Raw genomic sequence first — 13,626 nt, forward strand, 5'->3', positions numbered from 1 at the left:
TAAATATAAAGTAAAAAGTATTTCAAAGTTGCGTTGAAAAACATTTAAATTTACAACTTTATTTTTTAAAATTATTTCCACAAATAATTATTGCTTAATGTTACTGAAAACTTATTTTAATTGAATAAGTTTCAGTTTATTTGAAAATAGTTTTTTTTCTTTAATATTTTGTTACCATTTTAATAATTAAAATTAATAGAAATGTAAAAAGTATATTTTCTTTGCATTATTTTGAATAATTGCTGGTACTATTTAGTTATCAATAATACTACATTTTTCACCCATGGCGGTTGCATTTTTAAGTGCTGTAAAAATTATTTCGATGAATAGCATTATGTTTATAACTAGTCGAAATGATTTCAAAATAAACTTTGGAAGCTCAAGCAAAGAATATATATTCTTTGGCTCAAGTTTTGTGGCGCATTTGAACTCTTTTATTTGATTTGTTTTACCTTTGATTATCAAGCTTTAGCCATATACAAATTGTATATATATATATATATATATATATATATATATATATATATATATATATATATATATATATATATATATATATATATATATATATATATATATATATATATATATATATATATATATATATATATATATATGTACATGATAGTCGGCAAAATAAACTTCAACACCCCCCCTCTCGAATCGGTTAGGGACGGGCCTGAGTTCTTTGCATGTCATAGCAATCGTTCCTAAATCTCGATTCACATAAATTAGAAGGCATAGAAAAATATTTTTTTTTAAAAAAACAAAAACTTAGTACAAATTCTTGGGTGAAAGCTGTTTACAATCAAGATTTCAGCGTCAAACCGTTTAATGTCCATTTTCAGGGAAATATACTCGCGGAAAACGTTCAGCAGTGTTCACTTTATATTGAGTTGTGTTACACTAGTTAACTATTGACTAGTTGGCATTAGTAGTCTTAATAATATTTTTAAAAGATGTGACAACAAATATATACAAAATATCTCGATAAGAATAACGATTAAACAAAAAATAATAAAAAAAAAGAATAATTAGCTTGGCTTACTTATTGGCATGCATTACTTCCGGATATTTCTGCTTTAACCTTTCTGTATAATTTCACATTCATTTGTTTGTCCAGTACACATTTTTACTTTTTATGCATTAAAAATACATTAAAAATTATTGTATACGTGAAAATTATTGAAAATCTCATTACAGTTGGTTACTACAGTTGTGTTACATAGATGCATTTCTATCTGTAGGGTGAATGGCAAAGATGGCAAAACCGGGAAATGTTTTGAAATTATTATTTCTTAAACTTTACTCCTACATTGTTACTTTTTAACCGTATATTTATCCTTATTAGTGTGAAGTAACCTCTGTCGAATTATATCATCTATGTTTTGCCATTCCTGCCATTTTTCCTAGTAATGAAGATGCTCCTATGTGACACAAAAACACGGTAATTTTTTTTTTGTAGACTTTTGGTATTCGCAATTTTTTATCAAATTTATAACGTAATCCGAGGAAAGGAGAGCCGTTAAGGAATTAGCTTTTAATTTCTATAAAAGTTCAGAAGTGTTAAATTTTCTGAAAATTTATGACCAATACGTTTGAGGTAATTTTTTTAAAAAAATTTTTCCGACGTAAGATGACAGTTAAAAACAAAATGTATGTCATTTTTAGTTGTGTGAGTGTGTATTGCAGTCATTTATTTGTTCTGTTTCTGTTAAAGCCTTGAATAACCTCAAACATCCAATTTATAACTGTTTTGAGTTTATATCAGCCATTCATTTGTCAAATTCCTCACAAATGTGCAAGAATGTCCCAAAATGTTCTTCTTATCATTGTTTTGAATATATATCGGCCAGTCATTCGCCCAGTTCTTATCAAAGTCATGCGAATATCCTTTAGTGTTCTCCTTTATCACTGTTGTGAGTTTATATCTATCTTTCATCTCTCTAGATCTTACAAAAGGCATGAATAGCCTCAAATGTCCTCTTTATAACTGTTTTGAGTCTATATCAGCCATTTATTTGTCAAATTCCTCACAAATACGCAAGAATAATATCCCCAAATGTTCTTCTTATCATTGTTTTGAATATATATCGGCCAGTCATTCGCCCAGTTCTTATCAAAGTCATGCGAATATCCTTTAGTGTTCTCCTTTATCACTGTTGTGAGTTTATATCTATCTTTCATCTCTCTAGATCTTACAAAAGGCATGAATAACCTCAAATGTCCTCTTTATAACTGTTTTGAGTCTATATCAGCCATTTATTTGTCAAATTCCTCACAAATACGCAAGAATATCCCCAAATGTTCTTCTTATCATTGTTTTGAATATATATCGGCCAGTCATTCGCCCAGTTCTTATCAAAGTCATGCGAATATCCTTTAGTGTTCTCCTTTATCACTGTTGTGAGTTTATATCTATCTTTCATCTCTCTAGATCTTACAAAAGGCATGAATAGCCTCAAATGTCCTCTTTATAACTGTTTTGAGTCTATATCAGCCATTTATTTGTCAAATTCCTCACAAATACGCAAGAATATCCCCAAATGTTCTTCTTATCATTGTTTTGAATATATATCGGCCAGTCATTCGCCCAGTTCTTATCAAAGTCATGCGAATATCCTTTAGTGTTCTCCTTTATCACTGTTGTGAGTTTATACTTATCTTTCATCTCTCTAGATCTTACAAAAGGCATGAATAACCTCAAATGTCCTCTTTATAACTGTTTTGAGTCTATATCAGCCATTTATTTGTCAAATTCCTCACAAATACGCAAGAATATCCCCAAATGTTCTTCTTATCATTGTTTTGAATATATATCGGCCAGTCATTCGCCCAGTTCTTATCAAAGTCATGCGAATATCCTTTAGTGTTCTCCTTTATCACTGTTGTGAGTTTATATCTATCTTTCATCTCTCTAGATCTTACAAAAGGCATGAATAGCCTCAAATGTCCTCTTTATAACTGTTTTGAGTCTATATCAGCCATTTATTTGTCAAATTCCTCACAAATACGCAAGAATATCCCCAAATGTTCTTCTTATCATTGTTTTGAATATATATCGGCCAGTCATTCGCCCAGTTCTTATCAAAGTCATGCGAATATCCTTTAGTGTTCTCCTTTATCACTGTTGTGAGTTTATACTTATCTTTCATCTCTCTAGATCTTACAAAAGGCATGAATAACCTCAAATGTCCTCTTTATAACTGTTTTGAGTCTATATCAGCCATTTATTTGTCAAATTCCTCACAAATACGCAAGAATATCCCCAAATGTTCTTCTTATCATTGTTTTGAATATATATCGGCCAGTCATTCGCCCAGTTCTTATCAAAGTCATGCGAATATCCTTTAGTGTTCTCCTTTATCACTGTTGTGAGTTTATATCTATCTTTCATCTCTCTAGATCTTACAAAAGGCATGAATAGCCTCAAATGTCCTCTTTATAACTGTTTTGAGTCTATATCAGCCATTTATTTGTCAAATTCCTCACAAATACGCAAGAATATCCCCAAATGTTCTTCTTATCATTGTTTTGAATATATATCGGCCAGTCATTCGCCCAGTTCTTATCAAAGTCATGCGAATATCCTTTAGTGTTCTCCTTTATCACTGTTGTGAGTTTATATCTATCTTTCATCTCTCTAGATCTTACAAAAGGCATGAATAACCTCAAATGTCCTCTTTATAACTGTTTTGAGTCTATATCAGCCATTTATTTGTCAAATTCCTCACAAATACGCAAGAATATCCCCAAATGTTCTTCTTATCATTGTTTTGAATATATATCGGCCAGTCATTCGCCCAGTTCTTATCAAAGTCATGCGAATATCCTTTAGTGTTTTCCTTTATCACTGTTGTGAGTTTATATCTATCTTTCATCTCTCTAGATCTTACAAAAGGCATGAATAGCCTCAAATGTCCTCTTCATAACTGTTTTGAGTCTATATCAGCCATTCATTCGTTTAGTTCTTATCAACGACAGGGATATCCTCAAATGATCTCTTTATTACTGTTGTTATTTATAGCAGCTATTCATTCATCCAGTTCTTAACAATTGCATGAATATTCTTAAATGTCTTCTTTATCACTGTTTTGAGTTTATATCAGCTATTCATTCATTTAAATGCTTGATCTCTGATTTTTAGAAATGAAGTTATAATAGTTTTTCTGTATAGCTGATAGGCAAAACAGTAAACTGTAGTTATTTGTTTTGTTTTCGTAATTTTCTTGTAGTTTAAATAAAATTTTTGAATAACGTTTAATTTCATAAAATTTCTTTACGATAAAACATTACAAAAAGGGCTTAATATAGAACTCTTTGAAATTATGTATGCAGATGTTTTTATAATGTTAATGATGTTTTAAATTAAAAGCAAAGGTCTAGGTGTGAATTTGCTATTTTTATCGAACTTTAAATACAATATTTAGAATTTTTCTTAATAAATTAAAAATTAAACAATATATTTAGCTCCATTTCATTGTCTTTCCATTTAGTCTTTTGATTTTTTTTTAAAATTTTAGTTCAAAGCCCAGGTAATCGCATTATTGGTTTAAAAATTTTTTTTTAAAATAACTCATCAGAGTTTATTGTAGAGCTGTTGGCGGGACATGGAAAAGATGTAGTTTTCAAGCTTAAATTTGCCATTATATTGAAAATTGTTCTGCAAATTTTAAGACATTAACATGAATTTAAAATTTTAAGAATTTTACTTTGCCAAAAATAAAATTTTAATGAAGATTTAAAAAAAAATGCATGGAAACCAGCCGGATACCTTTATTTTCAAGCCTCAATTCTTTGTCCATAATATTGTTTATAATTGTCTGAAGTGCTTGTCTGCTTTTCAAACTATCAGTTTCTTTTCAGCTAAGTAATGTATTTAATTGCTTAAACTTCGGATTTTTATTTTCTTTGAAAAAAAAGAACCTTCTACAAAACGTCTGAAAAAAGCAACAACTACATAATTTTAAAACTATTTAAAAGCAGTTTTTTTTTCGATTAACCATTTTTTTTTATTATTTATCTACGACTCATTTACTGCCTTTAAACTTCCAAACAAGCACTTATATAATAAAAAAAGTCATAAATGCGAAGCTAATGTTAACCTGATTACACTACTTCAGCGTTGAAATTAATCGACTGCATTTTATTGAAGGGTGTAAAGAATAAATATCACAAGTTTTTTTATTTTATAAACTCCAAGTGTATAACAACTGTATCGTAAATACAATAAACATTTGAGTAAATAAGTGTCGTGTTTCAATATTTGTCTAGTACATTACGTTATTTTGAAGAGCGAAGAAGAAAAATATACTATATAAAAAGAGGAAATATCAATTTTTAGACTTTTTTCTTTCATAGACAAGAAATTGCAAAAGGTGAACAATGAATCCAAGAATATGCATGTTTTTGTTCGTCATTATAGCAATATTATCCATTTCAGGTAAAATGGGTCAAATTCATTTCATAATTTTTAATTTATTTTTAAATGTATTTTAATATAAATATGTATCCCTTCATTCATAAGAATAAGTCGCTACTCGTTATATGAACCTCCTGTCTCCTAAAAAAGAACGAATTTTACACAAAGCTTAAAAATTGTTAGAAAATAATAATTTATGAAATACTTGATTTTAAGCTTAATTAAAATCAAGGTTAATTGCTTGACTTCATTTAATATACATTTCATGCACCACGTTTAGTAAAGGCAATCAGAGATGTGATACAGATTTTGAGTTCAAGACTCGCTTAATTAAATATAAGGGTTTTATTTAAAACAAGAAGTCCTAACGATTATAGTTATTTTTATTTTGTTTACTATAGTTAATTTTTTATTTTGTTTACTATAGTTAATTTTTTATTTAATTATAGTTTTTTTTATTATAATAAATTAAGTTATTTTTAATTATTTTTTCTAAAAATTATTAGCAGCAACCTTATTACTATAATAGTTAATTATTATTAGGATTTAAGGTAAAGGTCTAAATTTTTGCGTATTTGAAAATATGCATTTTGTGTATAGATAATATGCATAAAAGCATAAAAATAAATACAAGTTATTATAATTGTTGTTTATTGATAACTGTTTGTAAATAATTCATAGTGTTTGATTAAGCAATTCTTTATAATGTAAATTGTTATTAAATAGTTGGAAAAAAATATTAAATATCGTGTCACTTCTTTCACAAGGCAGTCCTTTAAGTATTCCATTGGGTGCTACAAAATGTATGAATGTAATGAATGTTTTTATTATTGCATTAGACTCTAGTTTAACACTAGAAAGACTGAAACTTAGCATATGCCTACACTACCCAAAAGCAGTCAAAATGACTGGATTGTAAAAAAAAATAACTAATGTGTTAAAAAATTTATTTAAAATTAATTTTTAATATTTTCTTACATTATTTACAGTTATATAACAAATTATTTGTTAAAATAAACAATAAAAAATAAAATGTAGTGCAAAAACTCAGAAATTGTGTCCTTATATACATCATTGTTTTTCTAATTTAAAATACAAAGCAGTCAAAATGGCTTCCTTGGCAATCTAGTGTTAACCGGGATGGTTGGTCGGGAAATGCTTCATCCTGGATAAGTGAATATGCAGTTCATAAGTGATGATGCAGTTCATGCAAATTTTGATTGAAAAAAATTATACGAAATTTAAGTTTATTATACAATAAAACCTTTATAGTTAAATTAATTCAAAAGGAAAAGAGCTAACAAGACTTTTCAATGTTATTTAGATTCTCAGCTCGTATACTTAAAGGAAAAACCGAGATAAAGTTTACCTCATTGTTTAGTGAAGAATGAATTGATCGAAATTTGTTTTTGTGCCTAGATTTCTAGTCGAAGAATTTTTTTTTTGCGGATTTCTCAACTTCATTTTTGGGTCATCCCGGAAAATCTGATGCAATAAGTGTCATCCTTATAATCATAGCAAATGTATTAACGTTAATTTTAAAATAATATAAATTGGTATTTATAAATAACAGTTATAAAAGAATTTACATTGTTTAAATACAATAACCTATAAAAAAATATTAAAAGCTACTTTTTAACTGCAGTTGCACTTCCAATGAACCCATTTGGTCCTCCAATGGGTAGTCCATTTGGTGCTCCGATGGGAAGTCCAATGGATGCTCCAATGGGAGGTCCGATGGGTGCTCCAATGAGTGATCAAAGTGGCGATTCTAATGGTATGTATTTGTAGTGTGTTTGTATTTGAATTTTATGATATTTTTTTATATGTATTTGGGTTTTTTTTTTGTATTTTGTTATTTTTATGTAATTTAGTCATTATTGTAGTTGGAGTAACAAGAGTGGAAATTTTCTTTTGGTGATATGAAATTTGTCTGTAAGGGTTGTCGACAATTGTTTAAAAACCCTGCGTCTTTCGATTTATTGGCATTGTGTGGGTTCAAGAGCACCCTTCTTTTCTGCCAATGACTTTAATTTAAAATCGCAATGAAACGTACAATGAGTTTAACCGTGTGAAGGTTTCGTGATTTTCATCTCCACGTCGAGAAAATGTGGGTCAGTTCCATCAAAAAGTCCTCCACGAAGGCAAATTTCTCCCAATACTTGATTCAGGAGTTCCCTTGACTTCTGGATTGGGATCTCAATCACAAGGCTACGGACTTGAACATTAGTACTACTCGTTCGCCCAAAAAATTGGATTGAGCTCAACGAGGGTTATAAAATTGAAGGGGTATTTATGACTTCTAAGAAAAACTATTTTTTTTTTAACTTTCTAGCAACAGTAGCTGCCGTGGGGCTTATGAAATGACAATATTATTTTAAAATGCATTAGAGCATAGATTTTATTAAGTAATTACTTCATCCATATTAATTTGAACTGATTTTCTGTATTTCAGAATTGACTGCAGCCTCTGCTACGACTGGTATGAATTATATATACTTTTGTATTTTATGAATGATTGCTGATAAACCAATATTTAAATTTTTTCTATTTTATACCAATGCTCGAATCTTATATGTAATATTAAAAAAAACATTTACTATTAGATACATTTATTCGAGATATTTCGACAGTTTATTAATCTATACATGCTTGCGTATTTATAATTAAATAACTTACATAATCTGAGATGTTCTGGATGTATAATTAAATATATATATTAATTCATTAAATCATCATGTATAATTTTGAATTCTTCTAAAAATTTAGCAGTTGAAATTTAGGGGTAAAAACCATTTAAAAAAATATTTTAACTAATTATTTTGAAGCCAAGATGAAAGGAGAAAAAGGAGGCTGTCAGACATCAGTAACCATCTTTAAACTTAACCATCAGTAACCACCAGTAACCAGTTTTAAACTTAACCATTAGTAACCACCAGAAACCATCTTTAAACTTAACCATCAGTAACCACCTTTGAACTTTACCATCAGTAACCATCTTTAAACTTATACATCAGTAACCCTCTTTAAACTCAAAATCTGGTTGTATATTATTTGGATAGATATTCTTTGGCAATTGATTTTTATTAGTGATTGTTTGGAATATGGAAACAGTTTTTGTAGCAATTAAATATTATTTATTATCCCCAAGTGATTACAGTTTTTATCATTTCATATTTCACAAATATTCTTCTGTATAAATGTTTCCTTAGAATCATAGTCAGTAACATATTATTTATACATTAATGAAAAAATAGTATTCTCGGTATGCTTATTTTTAAAAAAGAAAAGAAGAAAAAGAATAAAAGTCAACAGGTGAATTTGTAATAAGGAAAGAAAGACTGAAAACAAGGAATTTGCTCGTTTGCCAGAGGAAAGTTGAAGGTCTACTGGTGCTTTACGTTCAACGCAATTAAACAGATTTTCTATGCTATCAATTTGTCTTCCTTCACAGTGATTCGGTATATTTTGATAACATTTTGTTTTCTTCTTTTTAAATATTAGTTTTCAAAGCCTACGAAACATTTAGATTTAAATACGAACTGCAGAATATAAAGTTTAGTTATACAATTCAAATATAATAAGAAAAAAATATTTTATTGAGACGAAGCAAAATTATTACCAATTAGTTTCAACAAATATGTTTGCTACGAAATGCTTATTAAATTTGTCTACTACATTTTATGCTACGTTTACAACTTTTCTTATAAAAATGTTTACTCGATAGATGATTTTTTTTTTCATTTTTAAAAAATAACTTTTTAGGAATAACATTAATAAAATACTCAGTAATGTTAAGGATTGGGTAATTAATTGAAATCTTTTTACCTAATTTTAAGGTTTGAATTTTTGAATAAGTCCATATTCCTTTTACCCTCATTTTATTCGATAATATAATTTAAAAAGAAAAATATTTTGTTTGAAATCATTTTCTCATTTCAGCATTAATTTATTTTGATAATTTACTTGTTAATGAATTCATTCACTTTCCTTTCCAGAGAAAAAGGTCGAAGATGTTGTAAATCACGTGATAAGTGTTGTTGATCAACAGTAAGTGTTATATGATAATCTCTATTAATTAAATGCATAATTGAATAAAATCGCTCCACTTTTTAACTAGAGTTGTTAAGTGCAAAATTAGAAAGATTCATTTCTAACTCCAGTTTAAGCTTGGACTTTTCTAAGAGCTTTAATCCAATGGCGAACAGGAATTCTATATTCTGTAGAGATATCTATCAACATTTTCACCGAATCCTTGGAACATTTAAATATTTTCACTGAGTTAATATCAGTTTAGGTATGCATGATTTGAGTTAAAGGTGATTTAGTTAAATTACATTTTATGTTAGGAAATAACTATGGATGAAATAAAATTTGCAAACTATATTTGTTATAAATATTGGCACTAAACGTTAAAAATATTGGCTATATTTGTTCAAAATACTGGCAAAAAATAGTAGCAGCATTAAAGGAAGAGAGCTTAATATCAAAATCTCAAACTCACTCTTCTGAATTAATAAACATCATACATGAAAAAGATTCTTTAGGAAATATTTCATTTAATTAAAAAACTTAAATAATTATTCGCAATATTCAGTTAAGAAATATTTTTAGTCCTCATACGAAATATAAATGTTCGTCTAAATAAATTACGTAAGAATTATTTTTTTATTTCCGGAGTCGTGTTAAACAAATTTTATCAGCTGCATCTACGATTACAAAACTCTGTGCATAACATGTGTATAGTAAATGTCCTGCTTATGTTTTTTTATTTTTTATTTTTAGACAAGATCAGCAGTCTCCAATGAATATGATGTCTCCGATGCCGCAACCAATGCCTATCTGATGATGTGATTTGAAAGAATGAAACGGTTAATTAGATTTTATAGGTATTTTATCTAATGACACTTACAGATTTTGTTTGTAAAATGACATTGTTTGTATTTCTGAATAAACTATCGCACTAAAATAATAGTAGTCTCTATGGAATCCCTGTAAAAGCTCTCTTCTTTAAGAAAAAGCCCAGTACCATTAAATGTAAAATTAATAGTGTTGACTACTAAATTATACAGCCAGCTTACATCTTTGGGAACAAAAACTCAGTCTTCGCAATTTTTACTAACTACAGTAAAGTTAGCAGAGTTGCCTGTTAAATTTTACGGTTATTATTTCAGGCTTCCAAACACATATCGGGTATGTGCACCCTCTCGTATGGTGTTACAGTAACAGGCACAAAGATTCTGGGTTCCACCCGAGCAGCAGTTCAAAAAGATCTCTATTGCACTCACTCTAAATTGGTGACCATGGACTACGGTGCTTTTTATTCATTCTTCAACAGAAGATAGCAAAATGAAATATTAAATACGCAATAAGGAATGCAAAATATTATTTCAAGGTGGAGGAAGAAAAATTTTGAATAATCTGACAAATAATTAACAAGGAAGTAAAGAAAAGTTCCAATTTGTCTCAGTGCCGAAGAAATTCAGAAAAATTAAAAGGGCACAATGGTGGTAAGTTTAGTGCGACATGACTGTGTACGGTGCAAACTTTTGTTTACCTTGAAAACAGAAATAAACCAAGTTTTAATTTTTTTATCATTATTTCTTTTTTAAAATTCATAATACTCTCTGAGGAATCACCATTATTTTGCAGCCTATTATACTTGCACATTTTGCAGCTGAAATTAAGTTTAAAAGAAACAATTCTGTTCTTTTTACAATTGCTTCTGAGTTTCACATGTTTCTTAAAATAACCGATGAATTTAAAACGATATTATTTATAAATGCAAGTCTAGGATTGCACTTTTGACTAATAAGTGTTTTTCGAAATTGAATTGAGTTGTTTATTTCATTCTATTCTAATTTTTATAACATCATTTGACATGCAAATTTATTTTATTTCCTATTTTCTGAAAACGTTATTCTTGTTTCTTTATATATATATCTTAAAAGATCATCTTTCACCCTTAGTTATTTAACTTTCTTGGTGTTTGCGTCATTCTAATTAAATTGTTTTTGCCCAAATAAAATCTGTTTTAGTTTAGACTTATTTATTATTAAATCATTCGATATTACTCACAAATTTATAAATACGTATTATATAAAGTTGACAATGCTTTTTTATTTCTCTTATAGGATTGAAAATATCATATAACGTCTCCAAGAAGTTGAAATGCAGACCAATTTTGTGCTACAAATTTATTTTGGAACATTAAACTTAGTTTTGCACTGATAAATGAAGTTGTTTTAATTAGAGCTAGGAGGCCATCTGTACCCTCTGTTCGTTTACACTCGCCTACCGTCGGAGCTGATTTCGTAACTCCCTTCGGATTGCTTCTTAATACGAGTTCGCTTCACAAGCTCATTAGATACGTTACTTCCGTCTAGTTTTGTATACTTTTTTGAAAACCAAAAAGTTTGAAACAATTAGTTCAGTAAACTTTACTCTGAACCAAGGGCGCCGGCAGCTGTGTGCAAGAGAGTGCACTTGCACCCCCCTGGCTTTTTTTTTAAAACTATTAAATAGATGCAGAAAAACAAATTTGCTATAATTTTTTTTATTAAAAATATTTTTATTCAAACACAAATAATTAAGTAATTGTTGAAACATAACAATTAAAAAATTGTTTAATCAAACAAGAATTGTAATCGTCTTGTTTGCTGTCCAAATCTGTTGATAACTTTTTCAATGAATTCAGAGTCATCTTTGATTCTTTTCTTATGCACAGTGAGCATGCACAGACTTGGCAGATATCTAAGGTATTTTTAAATTTCATTTAATAAAATATAAATAATAATATATTTTCTATTAGTTATTTAGTTTAACAACGGTGCATAACACAAACTGACTTCGCACAACTATAAAACTTCATCAACACAATAAATACCAATGTTAAGGATGCACAAACACGTTAGTATAGGAAACTACTGTTTGTAGTTATTTGTGTTTCAAGGCCAGTAGTTATTCCAGCGCCATCAATACAGTTTCTCGTGGCAAAATTTGCAAGTACAAGAAATTCGTAAATTTTTAAAAAATATCTTGTTAATAATGAAGAAATGAATCTTGAAAAATTTAACAGATGAAAGTATATGTAATAACAGAGCACTTTTAATTATTTTTTTTGGGGGGGGGGATTAGTTTGTTAGAGAGTTGCACCCCCTTTTATATTATTCTGCCGGCGCCCTTGCTTTGAACAAAATTCAAAACATATATGACTCTCTGAAAAATGCTTTCAATATTAATTTGAAATTGCGAACAGTTATCTGAATTTTCTTAAGTATATGAATTTAAATGTAAGTGTTCAGAACTGCAACAGCAATTAGTCATTTATTTAATCACAAAGTTGTAAAATGTATAACAAAAGAAAAGAGTAAGAAAAATGGGTATCGTAAAAAGGTTAAAATTAACGTAATATTTGGTAGTTGAATTTGAGTTTCATGATTAATTCCACGTTAACAATTCAAATTCTTTGATTCTTAACCACTTAAGTTCATTTTTCCCAAAACTGAAACTGCTTAGAAAATTTTATTGTTCCACAACAGTATACAACTCCGAAAAACAAAAATAAATTCACGCAATTATGGTCATGATGGTTACGGTTATTTATTAAAAAAATATTTTGAAATTAAGCAAAAAGCTTAATTTTAGAGCTAATCACATTCAGAGAATATATTTCTTTCCTATATGTTATAAATATAATAATCTTTATAATATAATAAAACAGAAGTGAAAACAGAAGTATAAATAGAAAAAATATATAATGATCACTGAGTCTCCAGTATTCAAATCTTCTAATCGTCTCTTTTAAACTAATAGTAAGTAGGAAACTAACAGTTTCTTCTTATTTTTTTGGCAGCACTATACGCACACATTTTGTTAGGTTGTCGGGAATAATTTAAGTAGTGTTTAAAATAATTATATATAATCAAGTATTTATTTAGATTTGCTTTGATAGGTAGTCTTAAGTAATAATTTAAGTAGTGCTGAATGGTAAGTTATACATTGAGTATGTGTTTAGAATAATTTTATGTTTTTATAGTAATTTAGACTTATTTACGAAGTAGTTATTTAGACTTGTTTATATCTTTTCTTAAATGGCTGTATAAATATTAAATATAAATGGTTCTATGCTGGAGCATACCGTCATACTAATTATTGTTGACTGAGTTTGCTTTCTTTAAAATAAAAGCAAATATATATTATAC

General features: G+C 28.3%; 1 protein-coding gene across 1 annotated transcript; it reads left to right on the forward strand.

Moving 5' to 3' along the window:
* The first annotated feature begins 5,283 nt into the window (after nt 1-5,283).
* LOC107440344 (uncharacterized) lies at nt 5,284-11,657 on the forward strand. Its single transcript, XM_087159012.1, has 6 exons — nt 5,284-5,443; nt 7,068-7,199; nt 7,878-7,904; nt 9,421-9,472; nt 10,208-10,311; nt 11,557-11,657. The coding sequence occupies exons 1-5, from the start codon at nt 5,386-5,388 to the stop codon at nt 10,266-10,268; spliced, it is 330 nt and encodes a 109-aa protein (XP_087015138.1). The 5' UTR covers nt 5,284-5,385; the 3' UTR covers nt 10,269-10,311; nt 11,557-11,657.
* Nucleotides 11,658-13,626: the final 1,969 nt, after the last annotated feature.

The sequence above is a fragment of the Parasteatoda tepidariorum genome, chromosome 3, assembly GCF_982258835.1.
Source record: "Parasteatoda tepidariorum strain Cologne lab strain chromosome 3, Ptep-v5.0, whole genome shotgun sequence".
Lineage (NCBI taxonomy): Eukaryota > Metazoa > Arthropoda > Arachnida > Araneae > Theridiidae > Parasteatoda > Parasteatoda tepidariorum.